The sequence below is a fragment of the Carcharodon carcharias genome, chromosome 14 (assembly GCF_017639515.1).
Source record: "Carcharodon carcharias isolate sCarCar2 chromosome 14, sCarCar2.pri, whole genome shotgun sequence".
Lineage (NCBI taxonomy): Eukaryota > Metazoa > Chordata > Chondrichthyes > Lamniformes > Lamnidae > Carcharodon > Carcharodon carcharias.
The window spans coordinates 32,405,598-32,428,961 of NC_054480.1; the positions used below are offsets into that span (position 1 = coordinate 32,405,598).

At 38.3% G+C, this 23,364-nt stretch overlaps 1 protein-coding gene across 8 annotated transcripts in view; it reads right to left on the reverse strand.

The window, feature by feature from the left end:
• Window positions 1-5,423: 5,423 nt before the first annotated feature.
• Window positions 5,424-23,364, reverse strand: part of asxl1 (ASXL transcriptional regulator 1) — a 114,248-nt gene continuing 96,307 nt past the window's right edge. For all 8 annotated transcript variants that reach the window (XM_041204757.1, XM_041204752.1, XM_041204751.1 and 5 more), the window contains 4 exons: window positions 18,816-18,912; window positions 16,771-16,876; window positions 12,559-13,309; window positions 5,424-9,816 (listed from right to left, as the gene is read on the reverse strand). In XM_041204757.1, coding sequence (XP_041060691.1) covers window positions 6,487-9,816; window positions 12,559-13,309; window positions 16,771-16,876; window positions 18,816-18,912 — 4,284 coding nt within the window. In that variant the 3' untranslated portion in view covers window positions 5,424-6,486. The remainder of the gene's footprint in view (window positions 9,817-12,558; window positions 13,310-16,770; window positions 16,877-18,815; window positions 18,913-23,364) is intronic.

Genomic DNA, 23,364 nt, shown 5'->3' on the forward strand with positions numbered 1-23,364 from the left:
TGGGACCAGTTCTGTGGCAGGTGGGGCCTGTACGAGGATGATGTGTTACACTTTAGCAGGACCTCGCCCAATGTCCTCACAGGGAGGTTTAAATTAGCTTGGCAGGGAGATGGGAGCCTCCGAGGGAATTCAGAGAGAAACAAAACTGACAATGGTAGGAAGAAAAGTAGGAAGCAAAATTGGAAGGCAGTGGAAACAAAGGCCAGGGTCAAAATATGGAAAAAATGTTAAAAAGGCACTGAATGCACACAACAAAGTAGATGAATTGACAGCACAAATAAAAATAAGCAGGTATGATTTAATTGCCATTATAGAGACATAGCTGCAGGGTGATCGAGAATGGAAACTGAATATTCAAAGGTATTTGACATTTAGAAAGGATAGGCAAAAAGGAAGAGGTGAGGTAGCACTGTTAATAAACGTTGAGATCAGTACATTGGTGAGAACGACCTTAGATCAGAAGATCAAGATGTAGAATCAGTTTGGTTGGTGCTAAGAAACAGCAAAGGGCATCAAACATTGGTGGGAGTTATTTATAGACCATCAAACAGTGGTGGTAATGTAGGGCATGGTATAAATCAGGAAATTAGAGGTACATGCAACAAGGATATAAAGCAATCATGGGGGGCTTCAATCTACTTACAGACTCGGTAACCTAATTAGCACTAGTACGGTGGATGACGAATTCCTGGATTTTACACAAGATGGTTTTCTAGAACAGTATGTTGTAGAACCAATTAGAGAACGAGCTATTTTAGATCTAGTATTGTGCAATGAGAAAGAGCTAATTAATAATCTTGTTGCAAAGTAACCTTTAGGGAAAAGTTACCATAAGTAGTTCAATCTGAAACTAGTGTCTTAAATCTAAACAAAGGAAATTACAAAGGTATGAAGGGCAAGTTGGTTGTGGTAGATTGTATTAAAAGGTATAACTGTAGTCAGGCAATGGCTAGCATTTAAAGACTTAATACATGGTTTACAATAAATATACATTCCTTTGAGACACAAAACCCCAACAGGAAAAGGGATCCAACTGTTGCTAACAAGAGGAAGTTAAAGATTGTATTAGATCAAAGGACGAGACTTATAAAAGTAATAAGCCTGAGGATTAAAAGCATTTTAGAATTCAGCAAAGGGGTACCAAGAAACTGAAAAGGGGGAAATAGAATATGGAAGTAATCTAGCAAGAAACATAGAAACAAACTGTAAAAGCTATCGACATGTAAAAAGGAAAAGATGAACAAAGTCAAAATGTGGGCCCATTACAGGCAAAGGCAGAATTTATAATGGGGAGTAAGGAAATGGCAGGCAAACTAAACAAGTATTTTGTGTCTTCACAGAGGAAGATGCAAAAAACGTTCCAGAAATACTAGAGAACCAAGAGACTAGTGAGAATGAAGAACTGAAAGAAATTATTAGTAAAAAAGTAGTATTGGAGAAATTAATGAACTGAAAGCTGTTAAATCCCCTGGACCTGATTATCTACATCCCGGTGTTGAAAGAGGTGGCTGTAGAGATAGGGAATGCTTTGGTGGTCATCTTCCAGAATTCTATTGCTCTGGAACAGTTCCTGCAGATTAACCCCATTATGTCAGAAAGGCGAGAGAGAGAAAAATGGCAACTACAGGCCTGGTAGCCTGACATTAGTAGTAGGGAAAATGCTTGAATGTATTTATAAAGGATGTAATAATTGGACACTTAGAAAACAATGCTAGAATTGGGCAGAGTCAACATGGATTTATGAAAGGAAAATCATGTTTGACAAACCTGTTGGGAGTATTTTGTTTGAGGATATAACTAATAAAATAGATCAGGAGTAGATGTGTGGTCTAGTTGGATTTTCAGAAGGCTTTCATTGGGTCCCACGTAAGAGGTTAGTAAACAAAATTAGAACACATGGGCTTGGGTGGGTGGGGGGGGGGGGGGTGGGGGTGCATACTGGCATAGATCGAGAATTGTTAACAGACAGAAAATAACAGGAATAATCAGGTCATTCTCAAGTTGGCAGACTGTGACTAGTAGGGTACTGCAAGGATCAGTGCTTGGGATCCAGCTATTCACAATCTATATCAATGATTTGGATGTGGGGACCAAATGTAATATTTCCAAGTTTGCTGATGACAAAAAACTAGGTGGGAATGTGAGTTGAGGATGCAACGGAGGTTTCATGGGGATTTAGACAGACTAACTGAATGGGCAAGAACACGACAGATGAAATGTAATGTGAAAAATGTGAAGTTATCCATTTTTGTATGAACAACAGAAATGCAGGATATTCCTTAAATGGTGAAAGACTGGGAAGTGTTGATATCCAAAGGGACCTGGGTGTCCTTGTTCATAACTCACCTGGAGTATTGGGTGCAGTTTTGGTCTCCATACCCAAGGAAGGATATACTTGCCATAGGAGCAGTGCAACAAAGGTTCACCAGGCTGATTCTGGGATTGTCCTATGAGGTGAGATTGAGGAAACTGGGGGTGTATTCTCTAGAGTTTAGAAGAATGAGAGATGATCTCATTGAAACATACAAATTCTTACAGGGCTCGGCAGGGTATATGCTGGAAGGATGCTTCCCCTGGCTGGGGGTCTAGAACCAAGGAACAATGTCTCAGAATAAGGGGTAGGCCATTTAAGACAGATGAGGAGAAATTTCTTCACTCAGAGCACTGCGGATCTTTAGAATTCTCTCCCCCAGAGGGCTCTGGAGGCTTGGTCATTGAGTGCGTTCAGGACAGAGATTGATCAGATTTATAGATACTAAAGACATCAAAGGATATGGGGATAGTGTATGAAAATGGCATTGAGGTACAATATTAGCCATGATCTAGTTGGCAGAACAAGCTCAAGGAGCCGAATGGCCTACTACTGCTATTTCCTACGTTCCTAAAACATTTTATATATATTGGTATAAAGACACACAAGACAAGATTTGTGTGCATAATTACTTAAACGCCTATCCGTTATTCAAGGAACTTAATCAAAATACATTCACATGTCTTGCCATTTTACCAACAAACACACTATGTTTGAAGGACACAAGCACATATCATGCCAAGAAGTATTGGGATCACATGTGCAGCAAAAATGTATGTTAACTAATCAAATGCAAGAATGTGAAATTGTGGTCACTGGTAAATTGTAGTGGATTATGCTTGGGAGGAACCAGAGAAAATATCTCTTCTCAGCAGAATACACAAAGTCTCAGGCTGTTTAAAGCTTGCAGCTCTGCTTTTTTGAAAAAAACACCCACACAGAGGTAAAAGCATCTACACAAAATTTTCACAGGCCTGTCATTAGAAACACTTGTTCCAGATTTGACTGAATTAGAAAATCAACCACCATCTGTTTTTTTTTTACTGATAATTAGGTATGACTGAAAAGACAGACCATCAGATGTTAACCTAGCTCATTAGAGCTCCCTTAAATATGGCCAGGGCCCCCAAGTACTTTTACCTATATTTCCAGAACTGCCATTCAACACCAGCTAATTAATATCTTCAATCCATTAACAATAATAAAAGCAAACCTAATTTTAGCACTGTGACTCAACAGATTCAATTGCATTTGTGGAATTGGCAGTTTTAAAATGTTTACTTTAGTCATGTCTGTGCCTGAGCAACCCAGAGGTGAGCATTGGTTCTACGTTGATCGATTTCTATTTATAAAGATCCCTGATGCCTAAGGAATTGCAGATGCAGACCTTGTAAAGAAACAGAGCCTGGATTCCCCAGCTTTCTGAATGGTTAATGAGCATGGTTTAAGATAAAAAGTGGCAAATGTTATAAACAAATAAAAACAGAACTGTATTTTTCAATTGCTTAAAATAAGTCTTTTAACCTTTAAGTAACTTTCTAAATTACTATCAAGTAAGAATTTGAAGAAACACTTTGCACACACTATGCTCTTGGACTGTGGAAGTGCTTGTTTTTCACATGTGCAAAATATCCCAAGGCACTTCACATAGGAAAAACAGATGCTGAGCAACAGCACGAGTGTGAAGGGTTGACCGATGACAAATAGATAAGTTTTAGGGTGGCTTTTAAGGTTGGAAGAAGGATAATAATGTAGAAAGCAGGCGCTCCATAAAATAGGAAGCTGAAGGCTCAAACGGAAAAGATGTACTGATCAGAATACTGCTGAGCACTGGTAGAGGAGATTACAGGGATTGGGCAGGGCAAGATCAGGGTTAGGTTTACATCAAGAGGAGTTACAGATTTAAACTGTGTGCAATGATTTAAAATTGGAGATTACATTATAAAATTTACATCTGTATATAAATTGTTCCCCTACGTAGTGGCACAAAAGGCACAGCTTATGCACAGGATAACTAATAGGAACATGCACCTAGTTTAGCTATCAAAAATAAAACCATAAATTCATTACTTTGAGAGCATATTGATATTATTCTTGCCCAGAACATAATGGTTACAAACAATGTGAAATTAAATCAAAAGGAAGAATAATAAGTATCATTCCAAAACCTGACACCTTGGGATAAGGATCAATAAAAATGGGAAATCCAAAAATTTCAAATGGTTCCATGCCCCGTACCTTACTTTTTCCTTGTACAAAAAGGCGGCAATCAATTCCAACAACTCACAATGTATATGTGTGACCAGTGAGGCCAAGATTTTATGATAAAAGACAAAGAATGAGAATGTTCTCACTTGTTAAAGCAATTATTTAACAGGTAATAATTTGTTCTAAAGACAGTAATCTAAGGAATCACCCATTATAAAAATCAACTGCATTCCAAGATTACATTGATCCTGAACTAATTTCCTTACAATTATTTAGTAAGTATATACTTTCAATTCTAAATTAAAGATTTTTTTGGCACTGTACTTGTGCCAGGAACAGATGTCTTTAAGCTCCATGTCCTTGATGTATGATATTCACAAAAAGGGATTAGATGATTGTCAATGCTATTTTAGAGATCAAAATATAACAACACAATTTTCCTATTTTTTCTGATAATCTGGTTTTCATTCCCCCCCTCCAAAATTTACTTAGTATAAAGGTAATGTATTCTTACTGCCTTTGCAGTACTTTAGCAGAGTGGCAAATGCTCTGCAATGGATCAGTTCTGCTATAGTGCGAATGTATCATTCTGTTAGCAGCATAATTCAACTAACAGATGTGCCAATTAGGGGGAAAAGCTATTCTTCAGAGACTAACTAAAGATGGCACAATTTAAATCAATGGAAGTTCGTATTTTTTAAACATTCTAATATCTAACCAAAAAAATCCAGTCCAGCAGTGAAATACAAGCAGCTCTCAGTCACATTTTAGCAGAGATGAGAAGCCATGACCCATCATTAACGCAAAAATAAAATGTTTTAATATTTCCAATGGATAAAATTTGCAGACTGAAAGGATCAAAGAGCTTAGCAAATTTATATGAACAAAGTACTGCATCACAATATAATGAATGTATTTTATTCAATTTACTACACAACTTCTCAATACTGTGTAAAGATGTAAATAAAAATACAGCATAATACAGACAGAAGTCACCCACGCATCAAAGACCAATAAATCCCAAGCATATACTCAGTCAACACAACAGCATTAAGATAGACAAATAGAAAGGAGAAAGACTTGATGGCTGGAGATTAATGTACCCTGAGAATGAGTTTGTAAAGCCACTTCTAAATAAATTTATATTTGCAGAATGTCTTTGGTAAACAGGGAATGAGACTCAGATCAAACAATGAAGTAAAATACTTTCTGCCCCATTGTTCATCACAATTATAGATGGAAAAAACAAACCATTTCTTTTAAGGCCACCTAATAAGCTTGCATCATTGCTAACACTGTGTTCATAGGTTGTATTCTACCACTTTCAAATACTGGGGAAGCAAGCAAAACAAAACAAAACAAAATGTAAAGATACTGTGTCAGTAATGCACTGGAAGCACCAAATACTGTACTCTCCATTTCAATCTTTCAGAAGAGCAACATCGCTAACATGCAAAGCAGACTAATGCTGGAGACTATATGCCTTTTAACATTGCAAAAATAAAAAATGAACACTGCTTTATATTAGGTCATGAACAGAGAGCAAAAACTCAACATGCTTAATCATGTGGTCAGTTATACAGTATTAACATGTTGCTTTAGGTTTTACAAACTAAATCAGTGCATAGAGCATTATTGTGGAGTCAACAACTTCATCTTTACGCATTTCTGGTAAGAAAAGACATTAACATCAGCAAAAATGAAATAGCATTTTCAACAGATAGGTCCCTCATGATTTGCAGTTCTATAATGGTTCATTATGAGCTGCTAACATACACTTCTTAATGGTTTTGCATGCAGTTTATCTGCCCTTCCATTTATGTACAGTGGCCAGACTGGACTCAAAAAAAGGCAAAATTATACACAATGATACACAATTTTGATACATATATGTTGCACTTTCACCATGCTATAATAATCCACATAATAGTGGTCCAGATTAGTCATTTCTTCACAACAGTTCTTTACTATCTCACCACAAGACATGATACACAAAGTTTAGATGGGCCTATACAATCATCATGGCAAAATGCTCCGCATCCTTTGCACATGATCATGGCCTTTAGTCTGCAAGAACATTTAAAAGTCATTTCATTGACACCACTGCTTTCAGCAAATGTCTGAGCAGGAACTGCAGAATTATGATTCCCAAAGTTTGTCTTCTGACTCAGTGACATCACACTTCCAGCAAGAGATGCTGGAAAGCTACCCATAGAGAGTTCTGAAACTGAAGTGTTAGTGATATGACTAAATCCTGTGGTGCTGAAGGAGAGTTTAGGAAGCTTGCCATATAGCTGCTGCTGAATACTGAGCTGGGAATTGATGAGAGAATGTTCTGAAGAATGCTGAAATTGTAGACCAGTCTCCTTCATAACCTTTCCAATATTGCAGTCCATCTTTATTGGTCCAACATATAATTTGTCTTTGGAATCAAATGGAATGTATGCACCATCATTTATACCAATGATGTCTTGATTTTGGTTATTTCCCCGACACGTGGGGATATTTTCAGTTTTGATGACTTTAAAGCTTTCATGCAGTTTAGGAAGCCAATCCCTTCTTACATTTGGCATACTCTCCATTCCAATTAAATTCCTCTCTGGTGAGGTCTGGGCAATGGCTGGCACATGCTCAATAACAGAACCCTTTGACTGAATCTTGATTACTTCTGTTGCTCTACAGCTTCCATCATTCTGCACAACTACAGTGTTATGTAAGTAACCATGGCTAACCTTTTGCCTCCCTGGCATCCCACTGCAAGCCTTCGCTATTACTGAACCAAATATAGTATTCTGAGTCTCCAGACTCTTACAAAAGGTTGGTGTGTTTGGAATGTAATAGCCTGACACAGTAGAGCTACTGATTTGCTTTAACGTTTCAGGCATGCTTCTCATTACAGGATTTTTCAAATTGGGGTTGTGTGTGTTTCCAGGGGAGACATTCATTAGTTCTTTGCTGCCATCTTCAAAACTGCAAGTAGCCTGTGTTATTTTTTGTGTTACTGTCCCAGACTCTTCAACAGGTCTAGAAAGAATTGGTGTTCTATTTAGCTGCTCTTGTAATACTGGAGCTTCTCCTAGGCTTTTACAATCTCTGTCCAAGACCATCTGAGATTGCACATAATGCTTACTTGATTGCAATACAGTTGATTTCATTTGCTCTAATCGTTTTTGAGACAGATCTCTGAAATCTCCTGACAATATTTTATGCAAATGATAATCAGCTAACTTGATTCCACTGTGTACTCCACTGATTATACTTTTGATATCAGTTGTTTGTGCAACATGATCAATAGTTGACTGACTGAAATTTCTTTCCTGCTTAGCTTGCGGGCTCTCAGAAGGCATCGGAGGTGGAACAAGCAGTCTAGTTATCTCCAATTTGGTACCAGAATGAGACTGTGGCAAAACCTTCTCTAAAGGAAGGCTGCCCTGAAGTAACTGTGTGACCAAGGGGTTATTGACTTCAACTGATGACAGTGGTCTATTAAAATTACCAACCCTTTTCGGCTCCTCAACACTTGGACGTAGCAAAGAGTCAGTCTGGTTTAAATTATACAAAGTTTCAGGCTTGTGATTCTGGCACTCACTTGGTCTTTCATCCTTTTGCAGCTGATTCTCCTCTAACAACTGTAACTGTTTGTGCAGATCACCATTATCAGTCCCTTTGCAGGCATCAGGACTTTCCACAATTACACCACTTTTAGAACAAACAGGGGCTCTGTCATCTTTAAATATTCTTTCATTTGTGGGTCGTATACAACTTTCATCAGGCAGCTGGTTAGCTATTTCAGTGTTATAATACAAGCCATTCTTATTCAAATCACTTCCACAGTTTTGTTGCTCTTTGCTGGCTAGCTGGTCAAAGGCATCCTCTAATACCTCAACATCTGATTCTATCGACTGGTGTCCACCATTTGCCATTGCCTGCTCTTGTTTCATAAGATGTTCTTTCACACATTCTTCTGCATCAACAGGAGCAGAACAGTCAAGCTTCTTTTCAAGCCTCTCAGACTGGGGAGAAGGTTTTTGTGCTAATGAATGGCTGGGATCTTTATTAGAGCATGTTGACACTATTACAGATGTCATTTGTTTCTCTGCAACATGTGGTTCATTTGACATCTCCAGCAACGTGCTAGTTTCTAGCTGATTACTTACGTTTAATTCAACACAATCACTCTCCTTTTCCTCATGTGACTGCGAAGTTGGAGAGCAAGTTACTTCATGGATTAATGGAGATCCAATTTCCTTTATGGCGCATCTATTAACCTCTTGCTCACATAAGTCAGTTTCTGGAAATTCAACTGATAGTTGGGTTGACACAACATCTGTAGTGTTTGCTTTAGTTTCAATGTCATTACTTGGTAATGAATCAGATGCTGCAGTATTCACCCCCACAACAGGGATGTCCATAGTGTTGAAGACTACAGTATTCTTAGTTTCTGCAATTACTGTTCCAGCAAAACCATAGTTTGGAAGAGGTTCTTCAAAACAAGTCGTTTTATCTTTTAGACCAGATGTCTGGGTTTGATCACAGAGTGGATTCACAGGATCATCAGTCTCAGAAAATGAAAGGATTACAGTTTCACATTTAAGACCTTTGTTAGATTCTACACAGATACTGTCTCTGTCTGCTGGCAATTCCAGTGTTTCAGGGACTGCTTCATCTTGAAGAATTGCAGTTTCATCACTGTCAGTCTGCCCATCAGAAACCACTATGTCATTGAGTTGGGAAACAGTAACTTGGTTAGATTCTTGCACATCCACCACTAAATCTGGTGGTTTACTGCTGATTATAGTGTAACTGGCATCACCCCCCAATTCAGTTTGCTGGATATCATCTGCTGTCATCAATTTATTTTGTGTTGTGTCAATTAGATTGCTTTCCACACATTCTTCAATTATAACACCTTGCTTAACACTATTCTCTCCATCACTGGGTTTTTCTGGTTCATCTGTTGTACAGGTTTGGAATAGCTGTGCTCTATACTGATGTTTTGCTGTAGTTTGTTCAAGAGCTTTTGTTTTTCCGTCGGTCTGTCCGGGGGAATCAGTGCCCCGTGGTCCATTACCACTACTACCCCTTCCCCCTCCTTCCACTGTAACATTGGCAGCTGCAGCTGCTGCAGCCTCCCTTTGTGCCCTGGCTTGCTGAGCACGGGCTTTGATATCTGCAAGTGTTCTGGCACCTGTCCTTTCTCGACTGACTGTTCCAATTGTAGTGACGATCCTGGGGCATATCTGATAGGTTGGCTGCCCTTTGACAACCCATGGAGGTTTGATTCTTGAGAGTTGAATCTGGAAGCAAAATAATTCAAATTTATTGTGAAATGCTTTTGTGAAATAGATTCTACAACAGAGACAGCAACTAGTTATATTTGTGCAACATTTTGGGGTGGAGATCATATGGTAGAGACATGGATCCTTCCGCAATTGCTAACAATTTCAAAACACTAATATATTAAAACTAAAGGGAAAACTACAAATGGAAATCTAAAATAAAACAGAAAGGACTGGAAATACACAACAGATCAGTCAATCTGTAAATAGAAAAGGCAGGTTAACAGTGCATGACCTTCAAAACAACCAGTCGCATTAACATGCAAACAAAACTTATTTCATCACTGATAAACTGCAATATCCTATAGCTTGCACTCACCTATTCTCACCAGGCTGTTACAGTTTACCAATTGAATGTACATTCATAGGAAATCAGGCATTAAAAAGGAAAACTTCCTGTTCCAAATAAATACATCAAAAGTACATTCCTAATTACTGCAAAAACAGCTACAGATAGCAGGTTCTTGCGCTTATGTAGCATCTTATCAGGTCCTTTGGATTTCCAAGGCACATCAATAGGCTGAAAAGTAGCTGACATCATATTGGAACACTCAAGAATTTCAACCCAAGGTCCCACAAACAACACATTATGACCATTCATTTTTTGGAAAAAAAGATGCTATGCAATGAGGAAGAAATGTTGGTCAGGACATCAGATGAAACTCTGCTTTTGTATCATCATAAAATCATTGAGGTCTACTTGAACCACCAAAATAAGCAACAGGGTCCCTGTCTGACATCTCATCTAAAAGAAAGTACTGTCTCAGTGCTACACTACGTCAGTCTAGATGGTGTAGTGAAGTCCACACTGGGATTTGAACCCACAACATCTGACCCTGACACAGGTCTGCATCAACTGAGCAAAGCTGCTGTAACAGTCTCAGAGCAAAGATGCAAATTTAAAGATCTATGATTTATTAAGTACAGTATATTCCTCAAAGCCCTGCACTTTAAAACCCATCACCGAAATGTCTTACCTTACAAATTTTCCTGGACAATGTGTTTTCAACCTAGAATCAAGCAATTTGTTTGCCTGCAACCAAGCACTTTTAGCACAATATCTCAAGAATTCTGTAACTTGCAATGTGAGCAGAGTTGCCAATGTTAGGTCGATTGCAGAAAACATGTTTATTGGTATTAGGCAATGACACTAATGTTTTCCATTGGATAGCTAACAGCATTTTTCAACAGTTAGGTGTAGGACCCCAGGCAAGGTATTAATAATTGCAGGGAAACCCTACGCAAAGGACTGAATTTTACAGTGCCTCCAGCAGGCGTGTTTCCCACAGGTGGGCACGTAAAATGGGGTGGGCACCCATCCTACCACCTTCCTGCCCACCCCCATAATACGAGGGGAGGGGGGTTGCACGGGCTGACACCAAAATTGGTAACCCATCCACCATATTTAAAACAGCGATTAAGGATCAATTAAACCTGTTATCAAGATTGACCCTGATAATATGTTGCGCATGCCATAATACATTTGGCATGGGCAGCAGGACAGGAGCTGAAAGCCCAATTTTTAACCTGAAATGGTTAAAGTGTGAGGGTAGGCAGTGGGTCACTCTTCGGGTGCTTCCCTTTGCTGATTGCAGGGCGTTCCTCTCCCCGCCCCCCCCCCCACCCCACCCTCTTAGACTGATCACCCCCTTGCTTCCTGCCCCCTCCCTCCTTTAAACCCACCCTTCCCCACCTCCCCTTCTCCCTGACCTTCCCTAACCCTCCTGGGCCAAAACCCTGGGCTTAGCTGCTCTGGGGATCCTAGGCTTTGGGCTCCTTGCCTCACCTGCAGTCCCGAACACTGCCACTGATGCCTTCCTGGCACTTCCAGGACTGGGGGAGCTCCTCGCCAATCAGATTGGCTGGCAGCTCCAGAGGGCTGGGTTTCTGCCCCAGTGAAGCGTAGAAGTCCCACTCCCGTCTTTGTTACTGAGCCCCGCAGTGTTTTACTGCCGTGAGGCAGGGCAGCATGGAGCATGGTAGCTCTGAAGAAGTCATATGGATTTGAAACCTTTATTCTGTTTCGTTCTCCACAGGTGCTGCCAGAATCTCTGAGTTTTTCCAGCACTTTGTTTTTATTTCAGATTTCCAGCATCCATAGTATTTTGCTTTTATTACATTGGAAAGAAACATTTCAGAAGCTCTCAATTTTAAAAAAGGAATTGTCTGTTTTAAAAAGGAAGGAATTAAAGAAAGTTAACAGCACAGAAGGAGGCCGATTGGCCCATCGTGTTTGCACCAGCCAAAAAAAAAAAGAGCCACCCAGCCTGATCCCACTTTGCAGAGCCCTACAGATTATAGCACTTCAGTTGCACATCTTGGCACCGTTTAAATGAGATGAGGTTTTCTGCCTCTACTACCCTTTCAGACAGTGAGTTTCGGACCCTTACCCTGTGTTTGCTTTCCTGATTTCCTTTCTGATTTCACCCCTCCACTTTCTACATTCTTCTCGGCTTTCCATAATAAGGGAGAATTGAGCTTTAATTTTGCATGAAGAAAGTAGAAAGCGGGAAATATACTTTTCTCAAGCAAGGTTTGGCTGGTGGACCATGGCATTTCCTAGACTAAACTTTAACCCCCCCCAAAAAAAGCAACAGTGTACCTGGTCCAAATTGCTTTACAGCTCCGCCTAAGGAAAGTAAAACTGAAACTGAAATGCGCTTCCCAAGTAATAATTCAACATTTTAAAAACGTACATACCCTAATAGGTGGCACCTTTGGCTCTTCTTTTGTAGGATGTTCTTTTTCTGTCCGAAAGCTATCAATTGCGGTCCGAAAGGACTGATGATCTTCAAGACGTGGCTTCTTCTCAGGGCCAGAAGTCGAGGCACTGTGCTCAGAAGACTTTCTCTTTTGCTCTTTGGACTCTCCAGAATTGTGCTCCAATTCACTTTTCAAAACAGCACTCCTTATAGTAAGGCAGGTAATCTGATCCTTAGAAATTCCAGCAGGTTGTACATCAGTCAATTCTAAACATCCATCAGATTTAATATGTTCTTGAGATTGTACTCCAACAGGTCTTTCTGTAAGCAATATAGGTTTGGAATTTAATGCAGATTTATTTGGAAGAATTTCTTCAAGCTGTCCAGGTCTAGCATCATTATTAATTAAACTAAATTGATCTTCATCTGCACAATTAACAGCCTGAAACACCTTGGCCTCATGATTGTGCTGTTTCTGGCTCCTGGTATCTTGAGAAGACACCGTGCATGAAACTGTTTTTTCACTTGGTTCAGGAAGTTCAGTCTTTGTTTCTTTAATAAGACTCCGCTTCACTCTACATTTGAGGTCCACCTTTGAACTTCTAGTACATTTCCTTAGTCTCTCATCCTGCTTTTTAACCGGACTTTGCTGTTTAGATGGTCCTGCTAATACAGGTGAACTGGCTTCATTTTCTATTTCCACTTGTATTGATGTCTGCTGTTCTGATTCTTCTTTAGACAAGCCCAGTCTGTCAACATAACCAAAACAAATATACTCAGATATACTGGATTGCATTGTATAGCAATATCTCAGTTAAAAGTTTAATTTTCCTTATTTAGATTTAATGTTCAGTTTGGATTCCATTAATCTGATTGAATTCCATCTGCACTCACTATCCTGAAAAGAGAGAACTTCTATAGTTTAAGCCAAGTCTACTGCATGTTAGTGAATATTGAGAGACATGAGGCAAAGATTCAATAGGAAATGCGACTTAACAAGAGCCATTTTAACTCATTTTTGAAAGGTATGACTGCACAGAAAAATTAGAAGGAAACAAATTTTAATCAATAGACATTGGTAGAAAAATGCCATTCACAATTTAGCAAAGTGGGTAGACAATGCACTTTAAGGTGCACAAATTGTGTGCAGAAATACTTGTTATATCATTGGCAGAAGGTTATACCATGGGTTTAGTGTTAAATATACTTTGTAGTATGAAGCTGCATTAATCATAATTTTGATGACTAGTAGCTGTTCTAATTTTAGACTGTGTAGGACAAGCATAACAAGAGCCAGAGCCACCCACAGAAAGCAATCAACATCATGCTGTATGTGGAGTGAAATTGTCTTACCTACTCACATACCTGGCACCCCTTCTTAGGTTAATGAACTTGAATAGGTGGATAGATTTGTGAGAAATTGACACACATTAAGGGCAAGAAACAAATGTCAATTTGGAACATGTTAATAAATTTTGCAAAGCTACCTTCCCAATATTGATCCCAGTGTAATGGGAACTGGAATCAGAGGTTCGGACATGACTCAGAACATCGCATCTTATAAACTGAATGAATCTGAAATACTTTGTGCCTAAAAAGCATTAAGATTGAAAGTGGGTTAAAATTCACTCATTACTGATGCTTAAAGTAACAATGAAGGAGGTTTCATAAAGCCTTGCTTGACAAGATCGAGTGCAGAAGTTGGCACAATTTGCTGTCTGAAACAGGCACACATGAAATATGTAAAACAAGTGAATTTGCAAAATTTAGCCAAACAATGCAAATTGGCCCTTAACGTGAATCCATTTTGCACAGCAAACCACAACAAAATTGGACACAAGAAACCTTGCACACAATCATTTGATTCGCATTCCCACCAATTGAGGCTCCATTCTGGGAGTGCAGCTATGCAGCACTTACCCAGTTGTGTATTAAGTGGTTAGGTCCATAGAAATCCTAATCACATATAAAGATAATATTACAGAAATATCTATGAAGATACTGAAGAAAGCATTACAAATCAGTATGTGACACTAGAATTACACCATTTGGAATATAAGTTTTTTTCAAATATGGCTAGTCACTTCTAGGAGGGGTAATCTACCTTACTTCTTTGGTTGTCATTCTACATACCATCTATAATTCAGCCGCAACATTAATTCACAGAGAGGTGGGATGACTGGCATACCTGAAATCAAGGGAAGTTCAAGTTGTGTTCATCTTTCTTAATAGATAGGTAGATCTAAGCATTAATGTCTCAATAAAGGATTATAGATTGCTCTATGGCTGCTGCTCTGCAGTTATCTTCATAAAGCCCTGACACAAAGTCAACCCAGGTAATAGCTATCACCAGTCCTGTTAAGCAGTTGTCAGCTTGTGATTTATGCAGCTGATCAAAAAAAGGTTTTTTTTTTTTTTTATACAAATTGTGTTTACTATCTGATTAAGTGTTGTAAGCATCCACAAGGAATAAAATCCTTTTGATAATATTTGCAGACCAAAGGAGATCCTGAGTTTAAAATCTCAACAAAAAAAAAATCACAGGTTGCATTCTCAGTAGATGATACTACAAAAACATCATGCATTCATACAGCACCTTTAATCTCACAAAATATCCCAAGGCACTTAATAACAGTGATACAAAAAAGTTAATTAAGGAAAATATGCAGACAAGAATATCATACAAGCATGTAAACTTCAGGAAACTTAAAGAACCTCGTCTGAAAATGTTTCCACCATCTGGAAAATTGACTTTTTGGTTATCTCAAGAGGTTGTGCCCAACATTAAGTGGAGATTGCAGATATACAGCCATCAGGATCAGACATCCAGAAAGTTAAGGTTAAAAAGCTTGTACTTTATACAGACAGTCCTTGCTTATCATCTCACACTTAGAATCACAAACTTCCTGTGCCTGAACATTATATAGATACAAAAATATTTATCTTTAATACCAATAGCTGCTAAGATAATCATTTTTTTGCAAAGCATTCTAAACATTTTTTCCCATTTTAGAGAATTCATGAGTGTACTTTTTGGCAACCAAAAACAAAATCTACTGGTTGGTTGAGGACTGAACAATGTGTAACAATACTAAGTCATGCTCAATTGCAATGAAACAAAGAATGGTTTTTAATACAACTGCAAGTATTATTTTATTATTTGATGGGATGTGGATGTTGCTGGCAAGGCCTGCATTTGTTGGCCATCCCTAATTGGCCTTGAACTGAGTGGCCTGCTACACCATTTCAGAGAGCAGTTAAATGTCAACCACATTGCTGTGGGACTGGACTCACATGTAGGCCAGAACAGGTAAGGATGGTAGATAGTGAACCAGATAGGTTTTTATAACAATTGGTGATAGTTTCATGGCTATTACCAAGACTAGCTTTCAACTGAATATTTAGTTAACTGACAGTTGCCATTGTGGGATTTGAACCCACATCCACAAATCATTAAGCTGAGTCTCTGGATTACTATTCCAGTGATATTACCACTCTGCCACCATCTCCCCATGAAGTTACTTAACAATTATATGTATGTGGTATGAAGATGACACTATTTAATTTCTGGACATGGCACTTAATTATAGGTTTTCTCCAAGATAAACCAGGCTAGTGAAGATTTGCTGCTGCTATATAGTTATACTCCTTTGATTATAACTTCTTGATAAATTTTCCTCTATGGAGAGTTTTTGATGTAAACCCAAGCAAAATACAAAGCGAAGCAGAAGAACAGCCATGTGAGCCTTACAAAAGAACTTGCATTTATATAGAGCCTTTCACAACATCAGGATGCCAAGTACTCTACAGCCAATTAAATACTTTTGAAATGTAGTGACAACCAATTTACGCACAGCAAGGGAGCATGAACTTCAATAAGGTACTGATCTGATCATCAGCAGTGGCATTGGTTGAAGGATAAATTTCGGCCAGGATACCTGGAGAACTCACCTGCTCATCGCTACATAGCATCGTGGGATCTTTTATGTTCACCCGAGGGGGAAAAGGGGCCTCATTTTAAGATCACAAAATGTCACTTTAGACAGTGCAGGGATCCTTTCTTTTTGTTGTGCATGATACAAAAGAAGTTTTTTTTCAACACCTAAAATGACCTGTTAGTAATTAAATTTCAAAAACTTATTTCTACATCTTCATATACCCATTTAGTATATGGGTATACTGTGATGTATTTAATCAGAAAGTTGCTTACTTCTGCCCATAATAATCTTCAAAGAAATTCTCTTTCCACAGCTCCACTTTCTTTTCTTTCTCCATTTCTTGACGTAGCCGAAGTTGCATTTCAGGTGTAAATTCACCTACACAAAGTTAAAAGTACAGATACTAAATAAATCAAATGCAAAACATTTCACATCTAAGAAACATTCAGCGGTTGAAATTGGGCAAAAAGGTTACCAACAGATGCTTATAGAAAACCTAACCTTATGCCATACATTTGCCTCTGTTATTGCCAGATAGTGAAATTTTGCTTTGGGGGAAGGGGAAGCAAGAGCAGAAGAAAGATGAAAACCAGTCACTCATTTATTATTCAACTATCTTGCCACTTACTAGGTATAAAGAGGCACTACAGTGATCTGGATATGCTTCTCTAGCCTATCCCATCAGCCATGGATAGGATAGATAGAGATAAAAACAGTAACAGGGGGTCTTAATGCAAGGCTCAAAGCAGCATATCCCTGCACTGTGCCACTGAATGAATGGTTGGCTATTTTCAAACAGGACTCATGTCCAAGATTTGGGTTGAAATTGCCCATGCATTTCACTTGAAAACTTCAGAGTGAGCAAAAATAAAAAACTCCCAACGTATACAGTCTGAAGTTCAGTTCTAGACTTATTTAAAATGACCATGTTTTAAACAGTTTTTTCAGAAAATAACTTACAAGGCAAACATAAAATAATGAAATATACTTTATGTTTTACCAAATGTGCTCAACAATATTTATCAATTGTAATGGAGATTATAAAATTATAAATGCATTTAAGTAATTTATTCAGGCACTCATCTGTAATCTCAATTTTGGGTACTTAGAACTTGTAAATAAGATAGTATATTACTCCCTTGTCTCTCCCATTACCTTGTCCCCCCTGCCAATTTTGTATGTTTTCATGGTTTGAGACATGAACAACTATAAAAGACAACATAGCTGAAGGAGAAGAATATGAGCAATACTATCACAGATGCTCACATTGCAGCAAAAGATCCAAGAAAAGTAATCTAGTATGCACATGGAAGTAAAGTGAATGAATGTGTTGGAACTGACACAAAAATATATTCACTTTTAAAAAGGATAACAGATGTTATCATGCAGAATTGAGGTGCAGAGCAATCCTCTTGTTATTTTAGACAGTATCCCCCCACCACAACTCGGTTGGTCAGAGATTTTTAGAAAGTGAATTAATCTAATGCTGCTAAAAGGAGGATGGAAATTAGGAGAAAAAAGGCAAAGAGAAAACAAGCCATCTTCTTTCTTCCAAGAGTCATAGAATTACCAGCACATATGGAGGCCATTCAACTCATCATACCCCTGGTGTTAATTCTACAACTTGATCTTCTGGGGGATGGGGAGCAAAAATAAAGCTCCACTTTTGTTAGAATTTGCCTGAGTCCTATAGTTAATTACATCTCAATGTGATTATCAAAATTTGTGTCGATTTGGTTATTGGGCAGAACAATATAGCAGACATGATGGTTACATCTCACATCAAGTGCAAGTATCAGGTATTGGCCAGGACAATGGGAACACCCAAGCAGTATCACTTAACTACTTGCGATTGTTTGGATCTGGATTGGCTGTTCCTTTTATGATATTAACTGTTTAAAAGTTAAACCATCAAGATGGCCATTATGTCAAGTCAGGAGGTTGGATGTGAAGGAACTTGCTTCAATACATATTCTGGGTATCATGTGATACAACTCACAAAGAAAGGGTACACAATATATCAGAGAACAGCTCTTTAAAGTCAGAAGTTATAAGACAGCTAGAGGAACATCTATAAAGGCCGAGTTTGATCACCTTGGGTCTGTGAGAAACCAGGTTATATGAACCTATTGTATAACTGTAATAGTTATCACACTATTGGTGTCTAAAGTAATAAACTTGCATTTGGACAACACACTTGAGCCTGAATCATGAGGAATCACTTAATTGTGTTTAAAAGATTTCCTAACAACTTCAAAATGAGCTTATGGAGTCTGATAAACAATCAAGGTGCAGCTTTTACCAGCAGGTTCCATACCTTCTGCTAATCGCTCCTTCCATCCCTGAGCTGCAGAGGTGAAGAACTCGTTATTCAGGGCTGAACTGCTGAGCCGCATTATTCCATCAGTACCAACCTGGAAGTGTAAAAGGAAACGATTCCACTTAAACGTAGTGCAGAAACTGAGATTTTTCATCCGGGTACTAAAAACCCAAGACAAACACAAGCTTTCAAATCGACAAAAAAAAACTCCTTTAGGCTGTATATTTATTACTAGAACATATTAATACAGCATGAACAGATAATCCAAACTTCCTTCTATCAGGGATATGTGTGTGTTAAAGGTTGAAACAGTCATGATCAATTTAAAAACCATCAGAATCAATCCAAGTTTTGGGTCAAATGTAATAACTTGAATAAGTGCATGTTTGCTGGTGCAAGAAAATTTCTTACTCCCCTTCCACAAAAGTGGTGCATAAAATTCAGACGTAGCTTTGAATTTTCAAATCACAACTTTTAGCTTCTTCCCTCAAAGCTAGCAGAACAAGTAGGGATGGAACTTTCAACTACTAATAGTTGAAATAATAGATTTGAAACACACATTAAATATTTTTAAAATCAGTCAGTCACATAATGGTTTGGAAAATTTAACTAGTGAATAGTTGTGCCTTTAAAGACTAATAAGTTTCTGGTTTTGAGTCCTGTTTGTGCAGATAATTGAACTTAGCAAGGCTGATGATAGGATGTTACTATTATGCTTAGCAGTTTTGAAGAGGTGGGGAATGAGTCAGGTTCTTACCCCTAATTAGTAATCACTGGAAGCACATGCACATGGGCATCAAGCATAGATAGAATCAGTTGTGAAAGTATGTTGGAAGTGTTGGGTGTGGGGGCAGAGGAGGGAGAGAGAAGCAGAACTCTACTTATGCACAATCAATACTGTACATGAATAGATTACAATTTTAAAAGTATAGAAGAGTGAAGCTTAAAAAAACTAATTTAATTTTCAATGTAGAAATAAGTTCAAAACAATATAATACTCATACAGTGGTTACTACAACCATACCAAAACTTAGATTTGGTCAAAAGGGAAATAAAAGATGGAGAAATTTGGGTAATTAACATTAAGCTCAGTTAAGTTACAGTACAACAAATAACAAGCCAATTTGACCAGGTAAGTAAATAGTTAAATCCTCTACCACTGAAGCATTTGCCACAGACAAGGCAAACATCTGTTCAAGTAAACTGAGTAGTGTGCAAGGCTTTTCACAATTTGCCCACTCCTTTCCATAGGCAGTTTTTTTTTTGTTACATTGTCATTTGAAGACTGCAGCTTAGCTACATCTCCCTCATGTCCATGTGTCATTCTTACAAATTTAAACAAATAACTGGGCATTCATGAGGAATAACTAAGCTTTCATTCCGAGGAATATCCTGGTATTGTTAATACACAATAGTGTAGATTTAGAAAGCACTTCAACGAGTACTGTATGGTGCCAAAGGATCTAGAAAATGTGAAAGCAAATAATTGGTCTCCAAGAAAGGGGAGAATATTTATTCAAGTAACTAGCAGAACAGAAACCCCTTGTGGGGAAGAGGTGAATAAAAAGCTCATTCACTTTAGATTTCACAATTAGTACAACTCCTGAATTCCAAGCTTAGATTTTGCCACAGATCACAGTGCCACCCACTGGTCCGCATATCATACACCACCTCTCCACCAACCATTTTACTCCGATTCATACAGAACTAGCCTTAGCCCACCATTTAAAACAAAAAATCATGTTGGAATTGTACACTGCCCAAACCAATTTACATCTAAACCACCAAATATTAACCAATTGAAATTTAACAAATTCTATGAAGGGATTTTTTTTCTCAAGTTCAGGAATTTCGTTTTTAAAAACTCAGTGAATACATTCAACCAACATAAAGTAGGTGCTTCAATTTTATTCCTGCTGTCTTCAATTCATTGCTAGCATAGTCTTGTAGATACAAGGCGAAAATAAAACACTCCATATGCATAAGAGGAACTCCATGTTTAAGTTAATCATTTTAAAATCAAGAGCAATGATTGGTCACATTATGTAATTACAAAGTCAATATAAAATGCAACTTGATGATAAGAACTAGAATAAAAATTGACTTTCTATGGTTCAGTTATCAAATCTCCCCTCTTAATGTGCTCAGCAAAGTATTTATTTATTCTCTGGCGAAGTGCAAATAACCCGTTTCCAAACCCATGCCTAAGCAGTTTCAGCCAACTCCTAAAGGCATGCACAAAGCAACCCATAGTGACTTCCCTCCTGTGTTCTTTCCCTTTTTACTACACAGAGAAACCTAACCTCACAATCTGGCTTTCCCACTACATTCAGCATCAATATGTACAGCTGAACTGGATTAAATTTCTGTGTTCAATATAAAAACCACAAAAAGCAGATTACCAAAAGAGAGCATTTCAGAAGCAAAAACTGGAGCACTACAAAAATTTGAGTTAATTTTACATGAATATATAACATTAACATTGCTTATTAATCAAGGTCTCTGAAGAATGCTCAGCCGTTCAGATCTGAAAAAGCTCCTTTTATAACATGTTGGCACTTGACACCATCTGTCTACTATTCACTAAAGGAAACTGAAGATCTCATCAGAACCTCATTTCTGTATTAGTCTTGCAATTCTTGCATCTTCTAGCTTCTCAAAAGTAAATCTAAATATCTACGCAAAATATTGTTAAATTTGAATGCAATGACTTTTTGAACATAGAAAATGCCTCTAAAACACATTAAAATGGGGATAGGTTACACAAACTGAGCAGATTTAAACCATCTGGCATGTTACCCTTTATTTGGGTACCTCTACAGACAAATGCAACTAATTTGTTCAATCTCATTAAATACAAATGAACTATGATTCTAATACTGCAAAGATGTAAGCTTCAGAGTACATAAGCAGCCAATCAGCCCATCCTGTCCGTGCTGAGCACTGAAAGAACTATCCAACTAGTGGCACTCTTCTGCTCTTTCCCCATTGAGCCGCAAAATTTCTTCTTTTACTTGAACACTGAAAATCTCTCTGAAAAAAGAAAAAAATCTTGCAGTGCACTGAACTGTACAGGAGCCACCAGATGGCAAGGTAATTATTTTATCTTGTATACCAGAATATAACAAAATCAGAATGAACAAAGACCATTCACACCTTTGACCTGACCTGTATACAGATGACTACCTCACCAGAAACAGTTTTTATATTAGGTTAAGTCACTTCCCAATGTGCAGCAAGCAACAATTCTAAGTAAAACTTGCCCAGTTGGCAAATATCAAAGGCCTGGAAGGCCCAAAGGATTTTCTCCAGTCACAATAAATCTGTCAAAAACATGGCTCACATGCTAGATAAAAATGGTACAATTCCTCTGTAATTGTTCTAGAAGCAAGCGTAAAATGATTTTCTATCCATCCCTATACTTTTGCCATTCAACCCTGGTCAACTGCCATATAGAAAACATTTTAAAACAAATTTCAGCAGGAGCTAAGTGTTTCAAAGGATCTGGTCAAACACCTCACAGAGTGGTCAGAAACCAGATTAACCAGTCTGCCGGAGTGTTAACATAGTTTCAAGCTTCCAATACCAAACAAGTATTGTGCAGCCATCTTGACTGCAGAAAGACCTCACGCCTCGCCCCGCCAACTCCCCTGTTTGTTATTAGGCAACCAATAAGAGCATGTTTTATCTCTCACTGGATGTGCAGCAGATACAAATTAGGAGAATGTGTAGGCTATTCAGCCCCCTAATCAATAAGATTATAGCTGATTTGATTGTGACCTAAACTCCATTTTCCTGCCTACCCCAGGGTAACTTTTGAATCCCTTGTTAGTGAAGAATTGTCCCTGTCTTAAAAATATTCAATGACCCTGCCTTCACCGCTCTCTGGGAAAAGAGTTCCAAACACTCCTGATCCACGTAGAAAATTTTTTTCTCACCTCCATCTTAAGTGGGAGACCCCTATTTTTAAACTGTTCTAGTCTCTCCCACAAGGGAAACGTCCTTTCAGCATCCACCAAATCAAGTCCCTTCAGGATCTTCTATGTTTCCTTCTTCTAAACTCCAATGGGTACAGGTCCAGTCTGTCCAACCTTTCCTCATAAGATAACGCACAGAGGATACCAGGTGCTCCTCAAAAATGCAAGGTGAACAGAATAACAATATTTTCGCTACATTGTCCCGACTACAGAATGGACACACACCTCATCAATATATGGTGGATTCTCTCTTCAACTGAATAACAAAAGGGAGTGAGCCTGGACATATGAGTATATAGTCTCCTAAACAGGCTCCAAATAAGCATAGGAAGAACTTGCAATTACATAGCACATTTAACATGATAAAACATCCCAAGGCACTTCACAGGAGTATAGGAAAGCAAAATTGGACACCAAGCCACATAATGTGAAATTGGCAGAGGTGCAAAGCCTGATCAAAGAGTTAGGTTTTAAGGGAGAAAAGAGAGGTAGAAGGGCAGAGGGTTTGAGGAAGGAAATTCCAGAGCTTCAAGGTTACAGCACAGCCACCAATGACAGACAGATTAAAA